Source organism: Rattus norvegicus, chromosome 10 (genome assembly GCF_021556685.1).
Source record: "Rattus norvegicus strain SHRSP/BbbUtx chromosome 10, alternate assembly SHRSP_T2T, whole genome shotgun sequence".
Classification (NCBI taxonomy): Eukaryota; Metazoa; Chordata; class Mammalia; order Rodentia; family Muridae; genus Rattus; species Rattus norvegicus.
Genome location: NC_141543.1, coordinates 79,612,780 through 79,635,047, shown reverse-complemented (window position 1 = coordinate 79,635,047; position 22,268 = coordinate 79,612,780). Strand labels below are relative to the sequence as shown.

The 22,268-nt window shown below is 47.9% G+C and overlaps 1 protein-coding gene across 2 annotated transcripts in view; it reads left to right on the top strand.

Moving 5' to 3' along the window:
• Nucleotides 1–22,268, top strand: part of Scpep1 (serine carboxypeptidase 1) — a 29,497-nt gene that overhangs the window by 4,606 nt on the left and 2,623 nt on the right. The window contains 10 exon segments of one of the 2 annotated variants that reach the window (NM_133383.2): nt 2,687–2,776; nt 5,209–5,364; nt 6,052–6,126; nt 8,680–8,752; nt 12,908–12,945; nt 13,983–14,111; nt 14,989–15,082; nt 16,031–16,144; nt 19,494–19,631; nt 20,480–20,643. In NM_133383.2, the coding sequence (NP_596874.1) occupies nt 2,687–2,776; nt 5,209–5,364; nt 6,052–6,126; nt 8,680–8,752; nt 12,908–12,945; nt 13,983–14,111; nt 14,989–15,082; nt 16,031–16,144; nt 19,494–19,631; nt 20,480–20,643 (1,071 nt within the window). 2 annotated transcript variants of the gene reach the window in all.

The window sequence follows — 22,268 nt, the reverse complement described above, 5'->3', positions numbered from 1 at the left end:
CTCAGTCGCTGTAGGAAGGTTAGTAACTAAAAACACTCATCTGCTCTTTCCTCCCCACCCCCCAAGCCCAAGGAAGAAGAATAAAATGTGTTAAGGAGGAAGCAGTTCATTTAGATATGAAGATCTAGTTAGCAGCCTTCCAAGGACTCACGCAGTAACTTCTTTACCAAGTGGCATTCTTTGAGAATTGAGGTCACGTCACGAGTGGAATAGTGATCTATTTCAGGGATAGTAAGCTAATTTTCAAGTCATTTCAGCTCATTTCACTGACACATTTATCTTTTCTCAGAGGAACCGTGTAGCCCTGAGCTTCAACCTTCTATATACCACTTGTTTCCAGGGTTTCTGGATGAAGATTTTTGTGGTGCATTTATTATTATTATTATTATTATTATTATTATTGCTATTACTATTATTAATTTCTATTATTAATCTATTCAAATAGCAGGGGCACACATAGCTCAGTCTGTAAAGTGCTTGCTATGCAAGTATGAGGGTTTGAATTTAGATATCCTTACTCATATAAAAGTTTCATCAATGGTGCCAGTTTGTAACCGCAGCACCCTGGAGGTATAGACAGGATGGACCCTGGAGCTCACTAGCCATCCAGGTAGCAGAATTCATGAACTCCAGGCTCATGGATAGACCCTGCCTTAAAAAATAAGGTGGAGAGAGATCGAGACAGACACTTACCGTGACCTCTGGCTTCCACATTCACGAGTGCGCGTGCACACGCTCGCAAAGTGAGATCTTCCCAGCAGCTTCTAGCCAATGGGAAAGGAGCACGGGAAGATGGAGCAGAATTGGGAGATAGAAATTCTCCCACAGTGGCCCAGGCTTCTAGATTCTCAGATGTGCTCCCCCAACTTCGGTTTTTATCCAGCCTGTACCAATAAGTCTCCTTGAAAGAAAGGGACCCACCTTCGTTTGAGAGTGCACTCTTTTGTGTACTTGGTATTTTTTTAGGAGCCATAGCACTTTCTGGGGTTTGCGATTCTTCCAAGTGGCCACATGATTCATCCTGCAGATGTGGCATCTCACCCTCTTCCCCGTGGGAGGACATCCAGTTGCGCCCTGCCTCTTGTTGCTATTAGTGGCTCTGGGATGAATTATCTCCAACTGGTTCGTGAACTTTCTGCCGCTGTGTTAGGAAATCTCAACATGTGATGTTACGAGGGAGTCGAGCCTCCATTTTTTTTATCAAGGAGGTTAGTGTCAGTTCAAAGCAGTATGAGGGATGTTTCACGGGTAGTGCCTGTTGCCTTGTCTAGCCGGCCCTCAGCCCTGTTCCCACTTGTCTGTCTCTCCATGTGGGAGGGGCAGGGTCTTGCCCAGACGAGCCTTCAACTCAATAAATAATTCTCTTTCCTTTGGGTGCAGTGCAGGGCTTACGGGTGTCTGCCACTACACCCCAGTCAGTCTCTTTTCTTCAGATTGCCTGGGCTTCCACGGTGCCATATAATTCTTCCTTTACCCTCTCCCTTCCCTATATGCTGAGAGAGACCGTATACCCTGGGCCTGTCTCTGGCTCAGCTGCTAATCTTTTCCTCATCCCTGCCCCAAGCTCATCTGGGTCTCCCAGATCCATCTAGAAAAACACCCTCTTTTTCTTTTTCCTGATCATCTGTCTCCCAGAGGACCTTTTCCCATCAAGTCCACCTTATTTGCCCTGTTTCGCCTGTTTGCTTCTTCCCTTCCCTCCCGATCCGAGCCATCAGAGCACACAGAACTTGCCTTCTGCAGTTTGGAGGTCCCGGTACCCATCTTCAGTTCAGAATTCTGCCTCTCTAGTGTCCATGTAAAACCCCATGATGTCAGGGGTTGGGGATTTAGCTCAGTGGTAGAGCGCTTGCCTAGCGATCGCAAGGCCCTGGGTTCGGTCCCCAGCTCCGGAAAATAAACAAACAAACAAACAAAACCCCATGATGTCAGAAGCTCCTACCCTGAGACTTCTTTGTCACCTGTGGCACACACAAAGGGTAGGCTTATCCACTGGGCCAGAGGGGAGAGTCTTCCGGCTCTCCGTTGAGGGGTAGAAAGAGTCAAAAAGCTCAAGGTCTAGTTCAGATGGAGCCTGCAGTTACTAAGAGGGCCAGAGCTAGCCTGCTCTATCCTAGCTTTTGATCTTTGAAATGAGAGGTTTAATGAGCCCCAGGTCAGGCCCAAGTTTAAATCCAGAGAACCATGAGGCAGGTTCACCTGTGAACCTTCCTCCGCCCGCCGGCCCACCCCACCTCTGCTCTGACTTCAGACTCAGTGATCTGCCCTCCGAGTGCTGGGGTTAAAGGTTGTGCCACCGCTGCGAAGCTCACCTAGGACCTCTAAAATCATCACCGTCCTTTCAAAGAGAGACTTGCATGGCTCCTGCAGGAGTTTGGTGGGCACAGAAGCTCCTAGAAAACATGGAGCTGGAAACAAACAAACAAAAACAAAAAACCACATCCTTTGGCTTTTATTTTTTTTTTGTAGCTCAGGATGATGACCCCAAGCTCCTGATTTTGCTACCTCATCCCCATCGAAGGCTGAGATTACAGATGTGCATCTCCTCATCCAGCTGCAATGTCTCCTTTGTGTAGGGCACTGTGGCCCTGTTCCTGTTGTTTTCCTGGTTGCGCACTTTCTGTTAGAACAGCCAGGGTTTGGCTGCGTTTTCTCTGGTCAGTGTCTGTTTCTTTTTCTTCCACAGGGTGGTCCAGGTGGTTCTAGCACTGGATTTGGAAACTTTGAGGAAATCGGCCCTCTTGACACCCGACTCAAGCCACGGAACACTACCTGGGTACGGTGAGAACAGCCCTCTCCCCTGCCTGCTCTTTATCCTAAGAGGCCCCACCCAGGGCAGGGTGGGGGTCACAGAATTAGCAGCCCGCCTTGGTGGGCTTTCCTGAGACCTCGGTCACCTGCCTACAGCCTTCCTTCCTGCAGTCGAGCTTCTCCCCTTGTCTCAGAATGAATGTCCTATTGTCCCTGCCTTTTCCAGTGATCTTTTTCCACTTAACCGTCACAGACTTCTAGCCAAGACTAGGTGGCAGCTAAGTGAATGCTGCGCTTTCTTAGCGCACACAGAGCCCTGGTGCAAAGCTCAGCACTACCTAAACCAGGGTTAAGGATGAACACCTGCAATTTCGGTTTCCAGGATGTAGAGGCCCGAGGGTGAGAAGTGGATGATAATCCTTGGCTATGTACCAAGTTTAGGGCCAGCCTGGGCTGTGTGAACCCTATCTCAAAACAAGCAAAACTAGAAATCCCTGTAGCTGACCCTGGCTGGCAACCCTGTGCTTACCCACGTGGTGGCCATCTGCAACCTTGAGTCCCTCCGTCTGCTACAAGTTCCAATTCTTTCCCCTCACATCTGTGCTTCATGAAGCTTGCAAGTCCCTTGTCCTCTTCCCCTTTGAATGTCTTCCTAGTTCTTTATGTCCCCCACCCATCCCTTCCTTCTCTAAGCAACCCCTTTCTCAGTTCACAGCCTGGCAAGTCCATCCCTCGAACTAGCTCAGCCTGGGCTCCCACACACACTATGGCCCTCTCCCTTCCCAGCAGCACCCAGCACTGAGACAGGTCCCCAGTATCCTCGGGCCACTCCCGTTTTCCTCTCATCTGGTGCTAACCCGTCTTGTGACATTGTCTCTTGGCCTGATGTTTCAGTTCTAATCCTGCTGCTGTGGCACTGAGTCTCTCCCCGCCCCCTCGTTCTCACACTTCCTGGAACCAGAAGCCTGAGACAGGAGCAGAGCCTGAGTGGGGAGTGAGGGGCCTGGCTCCGGGTCTAGATTCTGCTGTCCATCTTCTGCCCAGTGTTGTGGCCTTGCACAATTTCTGGCCCTTTCAGGACTTTCCTGATCATGAGGATCATGGCTCATCCGTGAGGATCCTTTCAGGTGCCCAATTGAGAATTCTCAGCCTCTTTGATAAGCATAGCAGTCTGTTCTTACAGCGTAAAAGGGAAGATGGGCCGGGGTAGAAATGATCCATCTGGAAGGAAACTGATGTGTCACATCCATATTTCTTTTTAAAAAAATGCGACAGCATCTCGTGGAGCCCAGGCCAGCCTCCAGTTTCCTGTGTAGCCACAGATGTCCTCGAGCTTCTGATCCTCTGTGGGCTGGGATCATAGACAGATCCAGCACCTCCGGTTTGTGCAGTGCTAGGGCTGGAGCCCAGGGCATCAGGCAAACACTCCAAGAACTGGGCTACGTCTCCAGCACGCGATGTCTGTGTTCCACGAGTATGCTCGTTCCTTCAGATGGCCGTTCAGACCCATGCAGCCTGGTGCCACCTGCACTGCTGCCTATAGCACGTACTTGTGTGTGTGACACGTAATGGGTGGAAACTGTCCCTGTGATGTGTTCATCTTGTCTCTCCTGTCTTCACTGTGGTCTATACTCCTGTTCCCTTTAAAAAAAAAAAAAAACCTTGGGGTTGGGGATTTAGCTCAGTGGTAGAGCGCTTGCCTAGCAAGCTCAAGGCCCTGGGTTCGGTCCCCAGCTCCAAAAAAAAAAAAAAAAAAAAAAAAAAAAAAAAAAAAAAAAAAACCTTGCATTTATTTTGGTGTGCTTGCCTGTGTGTGTGTGTGTGTGTGTGTGTGTGTGTGTGTGTGTGTGTGTGTATCTTGGTTTGCTTTGAGTCACGGTCTCTTATTCTGTAACTGTCCTAAAACTCACCATTTAGACTACACTGCCGAGTGGGATCCCAGGTGGAGAATATGTTTGCACCTCCTCAGCTCTGGGGTTACAACCAGCTCGGATTTGCTACCTTGCCTGGCTGGGTTTTTGGTTTTTTGTTTTTGTTTTTTGTTTTTTTTGTTGTTGTTTTGTTTTGTTTTGTTTTGTTTTGTTTTGTTTTGTTTTGTTTTGAGGCAGGGTTTCTCTGTGTAGCCCTGGCTGTCCTCGAACTCACTCTGTAGACCAGACTGGCCTCCAACTCAGAGATCCACCTGCCTCTGCCTCCTGGTGCTGGAATTGATTAAAGCCATGCCCTGTCGCCATGCTTGCTCAACTGTTTTTGACCTGAGTTCTAGGCATGGAACTCAGGGCCTCATGCTCATAAGGCAAGCAGTTCACTAACTGGGCCCCAAGACCCCAAAATCACTCTGAACAATAAGATAAGATCACCACATTGATGTTACCATAAATGTTGTTCTGCCACGTTGCTAGGAAGGTAACTCGTGACTAATACTGGTTCCCATGCTTGCTTCTTCTGGGTGGGCAGCTGCAGTGGGCCAGTCTCCTGTTTGTGGACAATCCTGTGGGCACGGGCTTCAGTTACGTGAACACGACAGATGCCTACGCAAAGGACCTGGACACGGTGGCTTCCGACATGATGGTCCTCCTGAAATCCTTCTTTGATTGTCATAAAGAATTCCAGGTAATTCTACAGCCTCGGCAGGAAAGGCCAGCAAGAGGGACGAGGGATTCTTCACAGACACTGAGCTCCCCCAAGAGTCGAGTGCCACAGGACAGCTGGGACAGCCTAGAGGGACAGACGGTTCAGGGGCAGCTTGTTTTCAGAGCCTTCCTCTTCCCTTCCTGGGTTGTGGGCTTTGACTTTCCTCCATCTGACGTCGGTAATCAGATTTGGGGACAGAGACAAAAAGATTGGTTTTATCTATCATCATACACTTTAGAAATTTGTGGGCTGGAGAGATGGCTCAGCGGTTAAGAGCACTGACTGCTCTTGTAGAGGTCCTGAGTTCAAATCCCAGCAACCACATGGTGGCTCACAACCATCTGTAATGGGACCTGGGTCCTTCTTCTGGTGTGTCTGATGACAGCCACAGTGTACTTATATATAATAAATAAATCTTTTAAAAATAAAAGGAAATTTGAAGATAATGTGTGTGAATAGAAATGTGATCAGGGAGCTGGGCACCTCTAATCCCAGTGCTTGGGAGGCAGAGGCAGGTGGATTTCATGAATTCAAGGCCAACTTGGTCTACAGAGTTGAGTTCCAGGATAGCCAGGGCTACACAGAGAAATCCTGTCTCAAAAAACAAAGGTAGACAGGCAGGCAGTCAGGTTGTTTTAATTCTTTGTAAATCCCATTTCTTGCTAGACGGTTCCGTTCTACATTTTCTCAGAATCCTACGGAGGAAAGATGGCTGCTGGCATCAGTTTAGAACTTCACAAGGTAAACAGGAGGGTGACTCTTGTTACTGCTTTGATACAACAAAAAAGAATGGCTGTCACTTTCATATACCTACCTGATACTGAACAGGCCTTAGTTATTTGAAGTTTATTGTGCCTGTGCCGTGGTGTGGGTATGGGTGGAGGTTAGAGGGCAGCTCAGGAGTCCTCTCCTCCCACTGTGAGCTTGGGGTCAAGTCAGGTTGTCAAGCATGACATCATACATACCTGCAGGCCAACACTCAGACACACACAATCAAAATAAGGACGTGGTTTTTTTTGTTTTTGTTTTTGTTTTTTTTTGGTTCTTTTTTTCGGAGCTGGGGACCGAACCCAGGGCCTTGTGCTTCCTAGGCAAGCCCTCTACCACTGAGCTAAATCCCCAACCCCCAATAAGGACGTTTTTAAAGAGTTCTTTTGTTCCTTTGAAATTCTCAATGTGTATTAGTGCTTTGCCTGAATGTACATCTGTGTACCACAGACGTGTGTGTGTGTGTGTGTGTGTGTGTGTGTGTGTGTGTGTATGGGGGGCCTGGTACCTGCAGAGACTAGAAGAGGGAGGGCATTGATCCCCTGGAAATAGAAAGAATGGCCACTTGTGATCGGCGATGTGGGTGTTGGGAATGGAACCAGAGTCCTCTGAAAGAGCAGCGGGTAATCTTAACCTCTGAGCCGTCTCTCCAGCACCAATCTTATTTTTTAATATCAGACTATAAACTAGCTAGTACAGTTATACTATGCTATATATAATATCCTACTATATCTAGCTATACGCTATATTCTCTAGTATATTAGCATAGTACAGTAGTATACTATAGTATACTAATATATACACTTATAAAATACTATAAACTGTATAGTTCAGACATTAGGAGACTGAGGAAGGAGGCTATGTGTTTGAAGACAGGGCTCCACTCTGTCTCGAAAACAGAAAAAACTCATCTGCTAAGCAGCGCTTGCTGCTGCCGAGCACTCAGTAATCCTTTCTGCTCACATACCTGAAATCCTAACCCACGTGCAGTCACACTTGACCTGCCCCTCTCGGTGGGCCCCCCTCCTCTCTGTAGCACTTTTCACCCTCTGTGTTTAGGCCGCTTTAGGTGATCCCAACACTTCTTTAAGATAGCTTGTCTAAGGGGTTGGGGATTTAGCTCAGTGGTAGAGCGCTTGCCTAGCAAGCGCAAGGCCCTGGATTCAGTCCTCAGCTCCGGGGGTGGGGGGGGGGAGGGGATAGCTTGTCCAAGAGCTGGAGAGATGGCTCAGTGGTTAAGAGCACTGACTGCTCTTCCAAAGGTCCTGAGTTCAATTCCCAGCAACCACATGGTGACTCACAACCATCTGTAATGAGATCTGATGCCCTCTTCTGGTGTGTCTGAAGACAGCTACAGTGTAATCATATATAATAAATAAATCTTTTTAAAAAAAAAAAAAAGAGATAGCTTGTCGAAGCTAATGCATAGTCCGGGTGGCCTCTGGCTAGGAGGTTCCTAAGGGCTCTTCATCTAGCAAAGTCCCCTTTTCTGTGATGTGTATTAATTTAGTCAGAAACAATGTCCTTCTGTGTAGCACTAGCTGGACCGGTAGTAACTTGCTACATACTGTGTAGTCTGGGCTGGCCTTGAACTTGTTGCAGTCTGCCTGCTTCAGCTTCTGATTTCTTCACCCTCTTCCTTTCCCTCCCTCCCTTCCTTTGCCCTGCTCCTCTCGGCAGTCTCCCAGTCCCTTTATTCTCCCAGGTAGACATGGCTGTGTACTGTAATTCATATGTGTTCCTTCCCCCACCTTTGTACATGGACAGCATGTATGATCCCCCGGCTTATAGTCTGTCCTTTGAGTGTTCAGTATTACTGTGTGGGAATATTGTCACTTCAGTTCGTAAGGCCCTTTCTCCTGCTCTCTCGTGAGTTTTATCATGTACAATGGTTCCTGTGGCTCATCTTCCTGGTGTGTGTTAAGGTTATGAATGAATGAATGAGTGAATGAATGAGTGAGTGAGTGAATGAATGAGAGTGAGTGAATGAATGAGTTAATGAGTGAATGAATGAGTGAATGAATGAATGAGTTAATGAATGAATGAGTGAGTGAATGAATGAATGAATGAATGAGTGAGTGAGTGAAGAGAATGTCCCACAGAAGGATGAGCTTCCTGGCCTGTGTGTGGGCTTCACTTCAAGGATGTCCTGAGGAGCCCCAGTGTCAGCGACCACTGCTTGGCAGGGATACCTGAACCCAAGGAGCTCTTCAGCACCTGAAGAGGCTCCCAGACTTGGACATGGCTATGCCTAGACTCTCAAAGACAACTTAGGGACACATCCCATACTTGTCCTGAGGACACGAGTTATGCAAATTAATACCCCCCTCCTCGATTAAGTGATTAATACCCCCTCCTCAATTTACCATTAGTGGTAGGCAGGCCTTGCTGCCATGGTGTGGTATTCTGTTGCCTGGGGAAACTTAGACCGTGTGATAGGAGAAGCCTTGAGTGTGTGTCTCTAGTGAGGAGGGATGGAGAGGCCTGGGTGCCCTTGGTCAGAGCATTTCTTGGCTCTTTTTTCAGGCTATTCAGCAAGGGACCATCAAGTGCAACTTCTCTGGGGTTGCTTTGGGTGACTCCTGGATCTCCCCTGTGGGTAAGTATGGAGTTTTTAGACATCTCTCGTTTCTAACCCTGACCCTTTCTGTGACTTTGGACTTACTGTCTGACTTTTCTGGAGAAACATGAAAGTCCTCCAGTACCAACAGACTGAAAGATTCCATCCATGTCCTGCTTGCTGGGCCCGGTGTATGTGAGTGCTACTTACAAGAGCCTGGGTGACTCCTGTAAACCTGGGCACTGAGAAGTCCCATACTTACCAATTTAATAAAAAAAATTTTTTTTTCTTTTTTTGGAGACAGGGTCTCTCTACATAGCCCTGGCTGTCCTGCAGCGCACTAGGTAGACCAGGCTGGCCTTAAACTCACAAGAGAGCCTCCTGCCTCTGAAGTGCTGGGATTAAAGAAGTGCTCCAGCACCCAGCCCAGGCAGTATTTAAAAGTTAGCGTTGATGATGATAATGATGGCTGTAATGTGTGTGTGCGTGTGTGTGTGTGTGTGTGTGTGTGTTAGTGAGGGAGTGCCATGGTGCATATGTAGAGGTCAGAGGACAACTTGGTGGAGCTGATTCTTCTTTTTTTAATATTTATTTATTATAAATGCATCATACAGCTTTCTACCTGCATGTATGCCTGCCGGCCAGAAGAGGGCAACCATGTGGTTGCTGGGATTTGAACTCAGGACCTCTGGAAGAGCAGTCAGTGCTCTTAACCACTGAGCCATCTCTCCAGCCCAAGCTGACTCTTTTTTTTTCTACATTTATATGGGATCTGAGAGTTTGAGCCATCCTGCTGGGCCCCCTAGGCAATCTTCAACATTATATATTTAATATTTCTAAGATTATGTATAGTGGGGCAGGGGTTGGTGGGCTTGAAATCTGAAGGAAGTGTATGTGTGGCCTTAGAGTCTTCTTCCCTCTTTTGATCGCTCTGTCTTCATGGACCAGCTATCTGCAGTGTAGTCCTGTTTATTATGTTTCCTTGACTACAGTTCAAGGTCTCCTATAAATCACCACTCTGCTCTGTGGTGGTGACCAAGTCATGCAAGCCAGAGAGAAACAGCCATCCCTCCCGGCTCTGATGTTTAAAGATTTATTTATTATATATAAGTACACTGTAGCTGTCTTCAGACAAACCAGAAGAGGGCATCAGATCTCATTATAGATGGCTGTGAGCCACCATGTGGTTGCTGGGATTTGAACTCAGAACCTCTGGAAGAGCAATCAGTGCTCTTAACCACTGAGCCATCTCTCCAGCCCTCTGATGTTTAGATAAACGAGGAGGACAGCAGAAGTTTCTGGGTTCTGGGAGAAGCCATCACAGAAAGCATCCATTAACCCCAAGAGTATCCAAGAGGCATGGGGATGAAACACCTTTGGAGTAGCCTCTGCCATCAGGCTGAGTCCTCTGAAGGGATTTTCCCAGCAGAGGAATCAAAGTCTACCACAGGAGATGCTTGGGACACTCCTGTGAATGACGAAATACACCCCCATACGGCGTGGCCTCATAAAGAGGAGCCCCGGTTCTGTCTGAGTCAGCACAGGGTGGACCGTGTCACCAGCTTGTGTCCCCCATCCCCACTCTGCCAGCATCTTAATACTAGAAGAGCGTCTGCAGTGAACTTCCCATCCATGGCTCGTGGTGGTGGTGGTGGTGGTGGTGGTGGTGGTGGTGGTGGTGGTGGTGGTGGTGGTGGTGGTGATAGTGGTTATGAGGCAAGTTTGGCGTTGGGTCTTGCAACCCTGAGGTCTGCACTTTTGTAATCATTTGGGAACACAAGACAGGAGTGGCCTATCTTACACACAGTCAGGGTGTGGCTTCAGGCATCACTGATTGTCTTGGCCAGGTTTAATTAAGTCTCTTGGGTTCGGTTCCTTCAACCTCAACACCACAGCTATTTGGAATAGTTTAGGTTGTTGTTTTTGGGAACTGCTCTGAGTATTAAGGACTTAAAATGCTTTTGTCATGTATATGTTGGGGGGAAGAGATAAATGCCAGATGTATGCACGTGGTGTATTAGTTACCTGTGTAAAAGTGCATGTGCGCATGCATGTATGTGTAAGCCAGAAGAGTGCCAGATGTGTGTGCGTGGTGTATTACTTTTTTTTTTCTTTTTTTTTTCTTTTTTTTTTTTTTTTCTTTTTTTTTTCCGGAGCTGGGGACCGAACCCAGGGCCTTGTGCTTGCTAGGCAAGCGCTCTACCACTGAGCTAAATCCCCAACCCACGTGGTGTATTACTACATGTGTGCAAGTGCATATGCCTGTGTATGCATGCGTAAGCCAGAAGAGAGCATCTTTCTCTATTGCTTTATCCACCTCATGTCTTTAAAACAATCCTTTTGAGATCTTATTTATTTTCATTTCATGTGCATGGGTGTTTGCCTACGTGTATGTCTGTGCACCAGGGACAGAGGACAGCCTCAGTCCTGTGGTGACAGGTGGTTGTAAACACCTGAGAATCAAACTTGGTCCTTCGGAAAAGCAGCAAGTGCTTTTAACTGCTCAGCTGTGCCTACCCCAGCCCCCACATTTTTTTTTTTTTTTTTTAAGATTCATTATGTATACAGCATTCTGCCTGCAGGCCAGAAGAGGGCACCAGATCCCATTACAGATGGTTGTGAGCCACCATGTGGTTGTTGGGATTTGAACTCAGGACCTCTGGAAGAGTAGCCAGTGCTTTTAAACACTGAGCCATCTCTCCAACCTAACTTACTTAATTTCTTTATTTAGTTACGTTATGAGTGCTCTATCTGCATGTATATCTGCGTGCCAGAAGAGGGCATCAGATCCCATTACAGATGGTTGTGAGCTACCATGTTGTTGCTGGGAATTGAACTCAGGACCTCTGGAAGAGCAAATGAGCCTTGTCTCCAGCCCTCACAAGATTATTTCTTATGATAGATTGTCTCTGCCACACACACCGCCTCCCCAGCCCCCAGTGCTACGATTATAGGCACATGCAACCAAGCCTGACCTCGTACGTAGGTTTGGGGATTAGAACTTAGATCCTCATGCTTGTGAGGCAAGCACTCTTACTTGCTGAACTCTCTCCCCAGCCCTCATTTTTGGACATTTATTTGCAGCATCTCCATTCTCTGGTCATGAGGTGCCACTCAGTGTGACAAGAAATGTTGTCAGATATTCTTTTGGGGACTAAATGGCTCCTAGTTGGAGGGTTCTAAGCAGCAGAGCGATGCTCTCAAATGTGCAGGGCTCATGTAGGTCCTTGGTATTTTTGTTGGCACACTTCAGTAGCTTGTATTCTACCTGGTGGGGATGTGGTAGTGGTAGCTGTGTAGACTTGCCCCACCAGTTCACCAGTTCACATCTCATTGTTCCCAGAAGGTAATTCTCTCTCTCTCTCTCTCTCTGGCCATCCTGGAATTCACTCTGTAGACCTGAGACTCAGATCCACCTTCCTCTGCCTCCCAAATGCTGGGATTAATGGCCTACACCACTATGCCTGGCTGTCCTACTCATTTTTGAAGTCCTTTGGAGCTGTTTGCTTCCCTTAGCCCCCTTTTTTTTTCTTCCTTTTTTTCTTTTTCTTTTTTTTTTTTTTTTTTCTGGAGCTGAGGACTGAACCCAGGACCTTGCGCTTGCTAGGCAAGCGCTCTACCACTGAGCTAAATTCCCAACCCCTTCCCTTAGCATCCTTAGGAGTTTCTCACTGTATAGAGTTTGCAGAGGACAAATGAGCTGGGTGGCAGGGTAGCCACAGACGCAGGAGTTGGTTAGAGTCACATTCATTTTCTTCCTACAGTTCAGTGGCAGAAGCAAATGCTCTCTGCACTGGAGGAGCAAATAGATTGCAGAGGCAGCGAGGGTGGGGAAATCTTTGATGCTGTCAGGAACCTGGAAGGCTGCAGAGACAAGCAAGCCTCCAGCACATACACACCTGGCACTGCCTGCCTGTATGGTGTGTCAGGTACATCTGTGCCCAGGCCACCCTGCCGGGTAGAGTCACATCAGGTCAGCAATCAGGTCACCATGCCACTGGACCTTAGAATCTACAGGAAGGACATCTTCCAGCCACTGAGATGTCAACCATTCCTGCTTGGACACTAGGGGCCTCTGGAGCATTTACTCTCAAAGTCACTGGGTTTCTTGCTCCTGTACCTTTGAAGAGAAATCGTTGTGGGGTAGTCTTTTGGAAAGACATAGCTAATTTATATCTATCTGATTTTCTTTAGATTCAGTGCTGTCCTGGGGACCTTACCTGTACAGCGTGGTAAGTAGGGTGGGTCCTGTCCTCTGCAGTCTCCTTGGGAAACAGCCCCACTGACTTCTCAGGGCCTGATCCCTTTGGTCTGTGGGGAGAGTGTAGTATTATTGCTGTGAGCTAACAGAAAGCAACCGAAGGACAGAAAGATTTGTTTTTTTTGTTTTGTTTTTTTAAAGATTTATTCATTTATTATATATAAGTACACTGTAGCTGTCTTCAGACACACCAGAAGAGGGCATCAGATCTCATTACAGATGGTTGTGAGCCACCATGTGGTTGTTGGGAATTGAACTCAGGACCTCTGGAAGAGCAGTCGGGGCTCTTAACCTCTGAGCCATCTCCCCAGCCCAAAAGATGTGTTTTGACTTACAGTTTGTGTGGTCTGTCCTGGCAAGGAAAATACAGCAGCAGGGATGGGAAGCTGCTTGTATCTGGGTGGAGCAGGATGCAGAGAGAGGAAGGATGGCCCTCATCAGGCATTGATTTGCCCTTTACATTCAGTCTGCGACCCCAGTTGATGGTTGTCCATTGGCACACCCAGAGTCAATTTCACCAATGCCCTAGGGAGTTCTTTTGTGTGTGAGCATGTGTGTCTGTGTCTTTGTCTCTGTGTGTATCTGTGTCTGTTTCTGTGTCTCTGTGTGACATTCCCAGACCCCAAAGCTGTGTAAACCAGGATGACCTAAAGCTCCTAGAAATCCACCTGCCTCCGTCTCCATTCCAGTCTAATACACAATCATAAATTCTCTTGTTCTAATACAACCTTTCAGCTGAACGGTTATGGTAAACGTTCATGTGCTTGCTCTCTTGATTCTTTTAATGCTCTGCTCTGCCTCTCCCATCAATAAGTACGTGAGTTGGTAGAAATTACCCAGAACGCACAAGGTCCTGGATTCAATCCCAGCACCTCTCTGAGGCTTCTGACCACACTCTTCAAGCTCCTGTCTCCTCCCCCTTCCCGCGCCTCCTCCCTAGCTGTAGTGGTACCAGAGTCTCCTCTCTCTCTAATCAAGTGGGCTTTTTGCCCTCCGTTTATCTTCCAGTCTCTCCTTGATAATAAAGGCTTGGCTGAGGTGTCCGACATTGCGGAGCAAGTCCTCAATGCTGTAAACAAGGGCTTCTACAAGGAAGCCACTCAGCTGTGGGGGAAAGCAGAAATGATCATTGAAAAGGTAAGGGGCTGAATTGGGGCTACCAAGACATGGCTTTTTCCCAGGGGAGATGGGTGGGAGAATGGGACCCCTGGTTGATGTTGTAAGGATCTGACCTATCCTAGGTCTCCCACAAATTTAGAACTGCTTGAATGCTGAATGATAAGCCTATAGACTTTCAGCAATGACACAGTGACCCTTTATAGGCTCACAAAGCCTCCTAGACTTGAGAGACCCATTTGTCCCTGATTGAGTATTTGGATTCTGTAAGAAAGACTGTTGGCCCAGCGTCTTAGTGCATGACTGTAATATCCCAGCACTTGGGAGGCAGGGTCAGGAGGATCAGAAATCCAGGGGCACAAAAAATATGGCCCCGTGGTTTAGCGTACATCTGCAGCCTATGGCCCAGTGGCTTAGCACGGTGGCGTACATCTGTAACCCTAGCTCTTAAAAGAAGCAGCAGGATCAGGAGTTCCAGTTATCTCTGCTAGATACAGTGTTTGAGGCCCTCCTGCACAAGAGATAACATCTCAAAAGACCAGAGATTAGAGACTGCCTTGCTCCAGGGGTATTTCAAGACAATGTATTGTCTTACCTGGATCCTTGTAGCATTCTTTCTTGAAATGGAAGGAAAGAGTAAGATAGCTAAGAGGATCTCCATCACTCCAGTCCCTGTACATTGACACATGGGCCCTTGGGTTTCAGTGATGTCAGGGTTCCCATGAGCTATGTGCTCCGGGTACATGGGAGGCCACAGTTGTCTGAGCCGTCAGAGAGGCTTTTTACTAGTCCAGTAAATTTATAAGATCAAGGTCGTCCTTGGAAAGCCAGGCACTTCTCTGGTTTGCAACTTTGGTAGACAGGGAAAGAAACCATCCAAACGCGCTCTTGATTTCAGAACACCGACGGGGTAAACTTCTATAACATCTTAACTAAAAGCACCCCCGACACCTCTATGGAGTCGAGCCTCGAGTTCTTCCGGAGCCCCTTAGGTGAGTGGACCTTGCTGCTGTTGGTCCCTTCCCCAGCTTCTGTGCAGGAGGACCCGTCCTGGTACCAGCATTGCATTTATATAACAGGATATCCACTTCTTCTAAGTGTAGCTCGCAGTGGTTTTAAGTATATTCACAGAGTTACACAGTCATCATCACAATCCAGTTTTAGAATATTCCCGTCACCCCGAAGAGATCCCACACATCTGCTTGCGTCTCCTTCTCCTTCCCACTCCTAGCCTGAGGCAATCAGTGAGCCATTTCTGTTTCTCGGTTTGGCTTGTCTTAACATTCTATATAAATGGAATCCTACAGTAGCTCTTTTTTTATTTTTATTTTTTTAATTCTTTGATTTTTTCATGACAGGGTTTCTCGGTGGAACCCTGGCTGTCCCGAAACTGGCTCTGTAGATCAGGCTGGCCATGAACTCATAGAGCTCCGCCTCCCTCTGCCTCCCGAGCTCTAGGATTAAAGGTGTCACCATCACTATTACCTGGCCCTTTGTCTGTTTTTTTCTTTTTTCCTTTCTTAGCATACTTAAACACTTGATCTTAGCCAAAAAAGCCAGGAAGCAATGGGAACCAATGCCTTTTGGTGAGAGAAGGCTTGGAACGGTAGCCAGGACCTAGTGCATGCTGAGAGCCTGCTCTGCCAGTGAGCTACACCCCAGGGGAAGCAGCTTGTGTCAGGACCCTGCAGGGTGTTCTGCGCAAATCCCAGTGGCCCTAAAGTTCACAGAATCCAGTTATCAATACTAACAGACCTCCTTTCAACCTGCTTTTGGCCTCCTTCCTCCTCTACATGGATCAAAGTGACACTTTCTCCTTTTCCAGGAAAAAGCCTCTCTCCACTGTGTTGTCTCCCCCCTGCCCCCAGCAGCTTGGGGGAAAATGTCTGTGGGGTTCTGACCCTAGCCCTTTGATTCACTGTATACCAGTTTGCTTTTAGTTCGTCTCTGTCAGCGCCACGTGAGACACCTACAAGGAGACGCCTTAAGTCAGCTCATGAACGGTCCCATCAAAAAGAAGCTCAAAATTATCCCTGACGATGTCTCCTGGGGAGGTACGAACGTGCGCTGATCAAGTGCGGCTTGCAGGGGCGATGTGCGCAGACTCAGAGCCCTTAATCCGTAGAGTGGGTTTCCTCGGTGGTGATGGTCCATCGTTGAGTAAAATTGATCTTACAGTCTGCAGCAGGTGTGGACTCAGTGACGTGGCAAAAGTGATTCAGAATAAGGAGCTGACAGAGAAACGGGTGGGAGGAGATGTGGCATGTGATTGGTTGTGATTGGTTGAAGGCTGGGTGCATGGGGACGGTGGCACCCTTTACCTTTGTAACACATTGACAGTAAGAGTGGGCATGGTAGCACATGCCGGGAAATCCAGTACCGAGGGAGCCGATACAGGAGCATCACAAGTTTGAGGCTGGCCTTGACAACTTAGCTAAACACTGTCTCTTAAATAAGTAAAGGGCTGGGGAGGTGCTCAGTGGTTAAGGGGACTTGCCATCGAGCCTGATGACCTGAATTCAGCCCCCGGGACTCAAATGCTGGGAGGAGCGAACGGACTCCCAAAAGTCACGGCCTCGACATGTGCGCCATAGCGGGTGTCTGTCTCCACCTCCCTGCCCACTCATCAGTAAGTAAACAGAATTTTTAAAATTATGATAGAACAAAGGGCTACATGTAAGGCCACAGCTGGCCACAGGTGAGATTGCTAGCCAACATCCGTGTGCATGGGCTGGTTTCATCCAGTTCCCAGGCTGGCCTTTAAACATGCTGGTGCTAGATATAGTCTGCCATGTGTGTTCTGCTCTGAAGGTCACCGTTGTGCAAATACTTGAGTCTTTGGAGACCAAGTCCAGATAGAAACCGTTGGGTAAGCTCCGACACACTCCCACGGGGACCTTTGGACAAGCAGAGTGAACCGCATTTGTTTGGCTTACATCCAAGATACCCCAAGACTACCAGGTCAAGGGGTCCCTTTCTCCAGTGTAGCTGCTGAGGGCTGTGCTTTGACCTTTGTCCTGACTTCTTTAGGGGGTCACGGGTCACTCTATCACAATCTGCATTGTGGGGGTTGGCCCAATGCTGCTTGCGTCCTAATGCTAATATTGGTTCCTCAAGACCTGGTTGCCCCAGAGACCAGAGAGTCTGCCTGTAGACCTAAGTGACCTAATGCTATGTGACCCTGACCCCAAGTTATTTCTGATTGGTAAAAAAAGATGCCAACAGCCAATAAATAGCTGGGCAGAAGAGACATAGATAGGGTTTAGAGTTCTAGGGCCTGGGGGAACCACGAGGGGTAGAAAATAAATGGAGGAGAAGCTGCCCTGGGTTAGGTGAGTCATGGAAACCTGGTCCTGAGGGCTGGCCTACTGGAGTCAAGAGCAGCCCAGATGAAACATAGTAAGTAATTAATAACTCAGGGTAAAAGCTAGACTAGGGCTTCAGTTGCTTCACTGGGCTGGGAATAGTGGCAGGCAGACACCTGCAGTCCCCACACTCAGCAGGCTGAGGCAGGAGGATTTCGAGGACTACATAGCAAGATCTTGTCTTTAAATAAATAGCTGGGTGTACTGGCTGGCATGCATAAACATAGCATTGGGATGCTGAGGTAGGAATCTCTGGGGGTTCTAGGTCAGTCTAGGCAAGAGGGAGGCCTTGTCTAAAAAAATCAAGTAAGGACTGGAGAGATGACTCATGGTTGATGTCTTTGCTGTTCTTGCAGACAACCTGAGTTTGGTACCCAGCACCCACACTGGGTAGCTTAAAACCACCTATGACATCAGTTCCAGGGAATCCAGTGCCCTGTCCTGGCCTCCGTGAGCACCACTTACACACAGGCACACACACACACACACACACACACACACACACACACACACACACACACACAAACAGGAAATATACCTTTTTTTTTTTCTTTTTTTCGGGGCTGGGGATCGAACCCAGGACCTTGCACTTCCTCGGCAAGCGCTCTACCACTGAGTCAAATCCCCAACCCCGGAAATATACCTTTTAAAAAATCCAAAGATTTAAAACAGATAAGCTGCCTTTGACTCTGAGTTGCAGTTGGTCAGTCATCCCCGAATTCAAGTCTCAGATCATCGTTGGCTCACCCAGCCTGTGTTTCTCAGCCTCTGAGCCCTGTTTACCTGAACTTCGTCTGGGCTCCTTATCTTCCTGGGTAGTGAGGAAGACATGGAAATTGCTTCTGTAGTAATTTACCTAGCCTAGTGCATGTCAGATAAACAGATAAGCGTAGCTGCCATCGGTTACAATGATGTTGGGCAAGTGGTCATGCATCAGCAGGAATCTGGGCTGTCTACTGTCTGGCCTGGCACTTGTTACTCATTTGTCTCTCCTGAAGGTCTGCTTTGAAGTAGCTCCGGTCTGGTTTGGTTCGTGGTAAGATAGACCCCCGTTCAGGTTCAAAATAAGGGACGTGGTCTTGGTACCACTTGGCACTCTGGCCCAAAGCACAGTTTATTCCCAAGTGGACCAGCTAAAAGCTTACTGGGCCGCTGCCTCCCTGTTCCTTCTGCGGATTTCCACTCCTCATTGTACGTGGCATGTACCCTCAACACAGAGTCCCAGTGTGCACTATTTCTATTTCCCTTTTTTTTTTTTTTCTGGAGCTGGGGACCGAACCCAGGGCCTTGCGCTTGCTAGGCAAGCGCTCTACCACTGAGCTAAATCTCCAACCCCTCTATTTCCTTCTTGCTGGCCAGTTGGCCTCTCTGTGGACCGACTGTCTTTCAGCATTACCTCCTCAGTGCAGGAGGACTTTAGCGACACCACTTTGGCTCCTGGCAGGTCACACTTGCGCACCTGCCCAGGAGCTGCCTGGACTCTTGAATGAGAGACAGACACACACATGAGCCTGTGCCAGTTAATTTCAATATGCCTTGACTCACTCAAAGGCTGGGCAGTTCTAATCCTCCACCCAGCTAGCATGCATTTCCCTCCAGTATTCCTGGCTCCTAAGCCTTCCCCTGCTACCTCAGGCCCAATCGGGGAAGTGGCCAGTGGCCATTTACTCCAATTCTTACTGATTGGCTGATTGGCTTTCTCTCCTTCCCATGGTGATTCTCCTTCCTTCCTCCCAGTTCCTAGCTGGAGCAAATCTAAAGGCCTCAGTGTACCTAGCCGAAGCAAATCTAAACGTCCCGCCTCAGTGTACCTGACCAGCCATTGGCCACTGTCTCTTTATTGGTTGACCCAAAACCAATTGGGGACAAGAACCCCATTTGGACCTGCAGATTCCAGATTCAGGGGCTGGATCAATTCAAAGCATTAGAACCAATCCCCAACACCTAGGGATGGTTAGGAACCGTAGTCTAGGATGTTCCGGCTGAAAGATCCTTCTTAATTCCAACCCGATACCTCTTTCTCCTTCACCGTTTGTAGCCCAGTCGTCCTCCGTCTTCATAAGCATGGAAGAGGACTTCATGAAGCCTGTCATCGACATCGTGGATACGTTGCTGGAACTCGGGGTCAATGTGACTGTGTACAATGGGCAGCTGGATCTCATTGTGGACACCATAGGTAGGAACCAACTCTGAGGGACACGCGGAAGCAATCATGGGTCAAGCTCAAAGGAAATGGCCTTGGATGCGTTAGCCTTGGGATTGGTGGAATTAATGCCAGGAGGACTACCATTTCCTGCTACATCCATCCACTCCTGACTTTGACTCTGGGGCTGCGATGCATGAGAGAATTCTGGGTCTTTCCAATCCTGGGGTACCTGGGTATATGAAAAGTTAAAGTCTTCCTGGCTCTTGGCCAGATACACTACTTACTTGAGGGGAAGTTTATTTTTGTGGGGTTACAGAAGATGGTGAACACTAACTTCTATAGCTCGGTTTCCAAGGCCCCAGGAGAACTGGGCTTAAGGAGCTCCGTAGGCTCTGAGGTGTATCCTATGCCTATGATTATAGCTACTGAAGCTGAGACTGGTTGGAATCACAAAGCAACAGAGTGAGTTCAAGGCCAGCCTGGGACACTTTGAAATTTAGCAAGACAGTTTATTAAAAAAAAAAAAGGCTGAGACATTTAAAAGCTTAAAAAAAGCTAGACTCAGCTGTGGGATATCCATTAAGCCAAGTATTGATGGGAACCTTTTAGGAAGGGGTGGGTGCACAGGCCCCACCAAGAGCTGCTTGTGACAAGACACCAGCGAGTGTAGTGCACATAACAGTTGGGAAGCACTGTTTTAAGACCTAGATTTTTTTTTTTTTTTTCGGAGCTGAGGAATGAACCCAGGGCCTTGCGCTTGCTAGGCAAGCGCTCTACCACTGAGCTAAATCCCCAACCCCAAGACCTAGATTTTTTTTTTCCTCCTCTATCCCCCACCAAGCCCTTAATACTGAATCTGATCCTTGGGCCCTCATTAGGTCAGGAGTCCTGGGTTCAGAAGCTGAAGTGGCCACAGCTGTCCAGATTCAATCAGCTAAAATGGAAGGCCCTGTACACCAATCCTAAGTCTTCAGAAACATCTGCGTTTGTCAAGTCCTATGAGAACTTAGCGTTCTACTGGATCCTAAAGGCGGGTCACATGGTGAGTGATCTGCCTTCCGTTGTAGATTTAAGGATGATGCTGTGTGGGAAACCAGAGTGTACCACACGTGTCCGCTGCCTGGATTGGCCTTCAAAGAAGAGCTTCAGGCTTGGGAGGATTTAGAGTCTCCCTCCCTCTCTCTCTCTCTCTCTCTCTCTCTCTCTCTCTCTCTCTCTCTGCGTGCGTGCGTGCGTGCGTGCATGCGTGTTTCGTTCTTCCATATGTGTGGAGGAGGCCCGGGTTGATGAGGGTGTGGTCTTCCTCCATCACTTCCCCGCCTTGTTTGTTTGTTTGTAGCCAGGGTTTCACCACCTAGCCTCAGCTAACCTGGAACATGTATGACAGGGCTAACCTAAATGAGATCACGAAGATCCACCTGCCTGCCTCTGCTGGGATTAAAGGCACACGTCATCACCTGGCTTGATCTTTTTTTTTTTTTTTTTTACTTAGTTTAAAGATTTATTTGTTTGTTTTTGTTGTGTATCAGTCCTTTGCCTGTATATCTGTATGCAAGTATTTCTGTGTGAGGATGTCAGATCCCCAAAACGAGTTGCAGACAGCTGTGAGCTGTCAAGTGGTGCTGGGAACTGAATTGAATTCCTCTGGTGCTCTTAACTGCTGCACCATCTCCATCGACCTTTTTTTTTGGGGGGAGGGAGGGTTGTAGGCCTGTGTGAGGGTATCAGATCTGGAACTGAAATTATAGTTGTGAGCCGCCATGTGGTTCCTGGGAATTGAACTCAGGACCTCAGGAAGAGCAGTCAGTGCTCTTAACCACTGAGCCATCTCTCCAGCCCCTTTTTTATTTTCAAATGTCTATATGAATAGGTACCACATGTGTATGGATGCCTGTGGAAACCAAAAGGGGGTGTCTGGCTGGTGTTACGATGAACCACCCAACGTGGATCCTAGGAACCGAACTTGGGTCTTTGGAAGAGCGGCACTGCTCTTAACCACGGAGCCACCTCTGCAGCCCTGCTATTTTGACTTTAGCATATTTCTGCTTACATTTACTTTTGTAGAGGTTGGGAGCGTGATGAACGTGTGGGGGTGAAAAGATAAACTCAGAGCAGTTTACTTCTCTCCTAAGGCCTATGGGTCCAGAGGATCCAACTTGGGCTGTCAGGCATGACTGAGCTGCTTGTGACCGCTGAGAATGCTGCTTCTTAGGAATAAGAAGTGCAAAGTAGGGCTGGAGAGATGGCTCAAGAGGTTAAGAGCCCTGTTTGCTCTTCCAGAGGTCCTGAGTTCAATTCCCAGCAACCACATGGTGGCTCACAACCATCTGTAATGAGATCTGGTGCCCTCTTCTGGCCTGCAGGTGTACATGCAGGCGGAACACTATACATAATTAATAAATTTAAAAAGAGAGAGAGAGAGAAAGAAATGGAAAGTAGTAGAAAGAATTAGGATTATTTTTAAAATGATTGGAAAGTATGTCCTACGTTCCTTGGTTTTTGTTTGTTGTTGTTTTGTTTTGAGACCGTGTCTCATTATGTAGCCTTGGCTAGTCCGAAACACACTATGTAGACTAGGCTGGCCTCAGACTCCGAGATCTTTCTGCCTCTGCTGTCTGAGTCCTGGGATTAAAATTGGTGTGTGGACATACATGTGTTTGTGCAGGT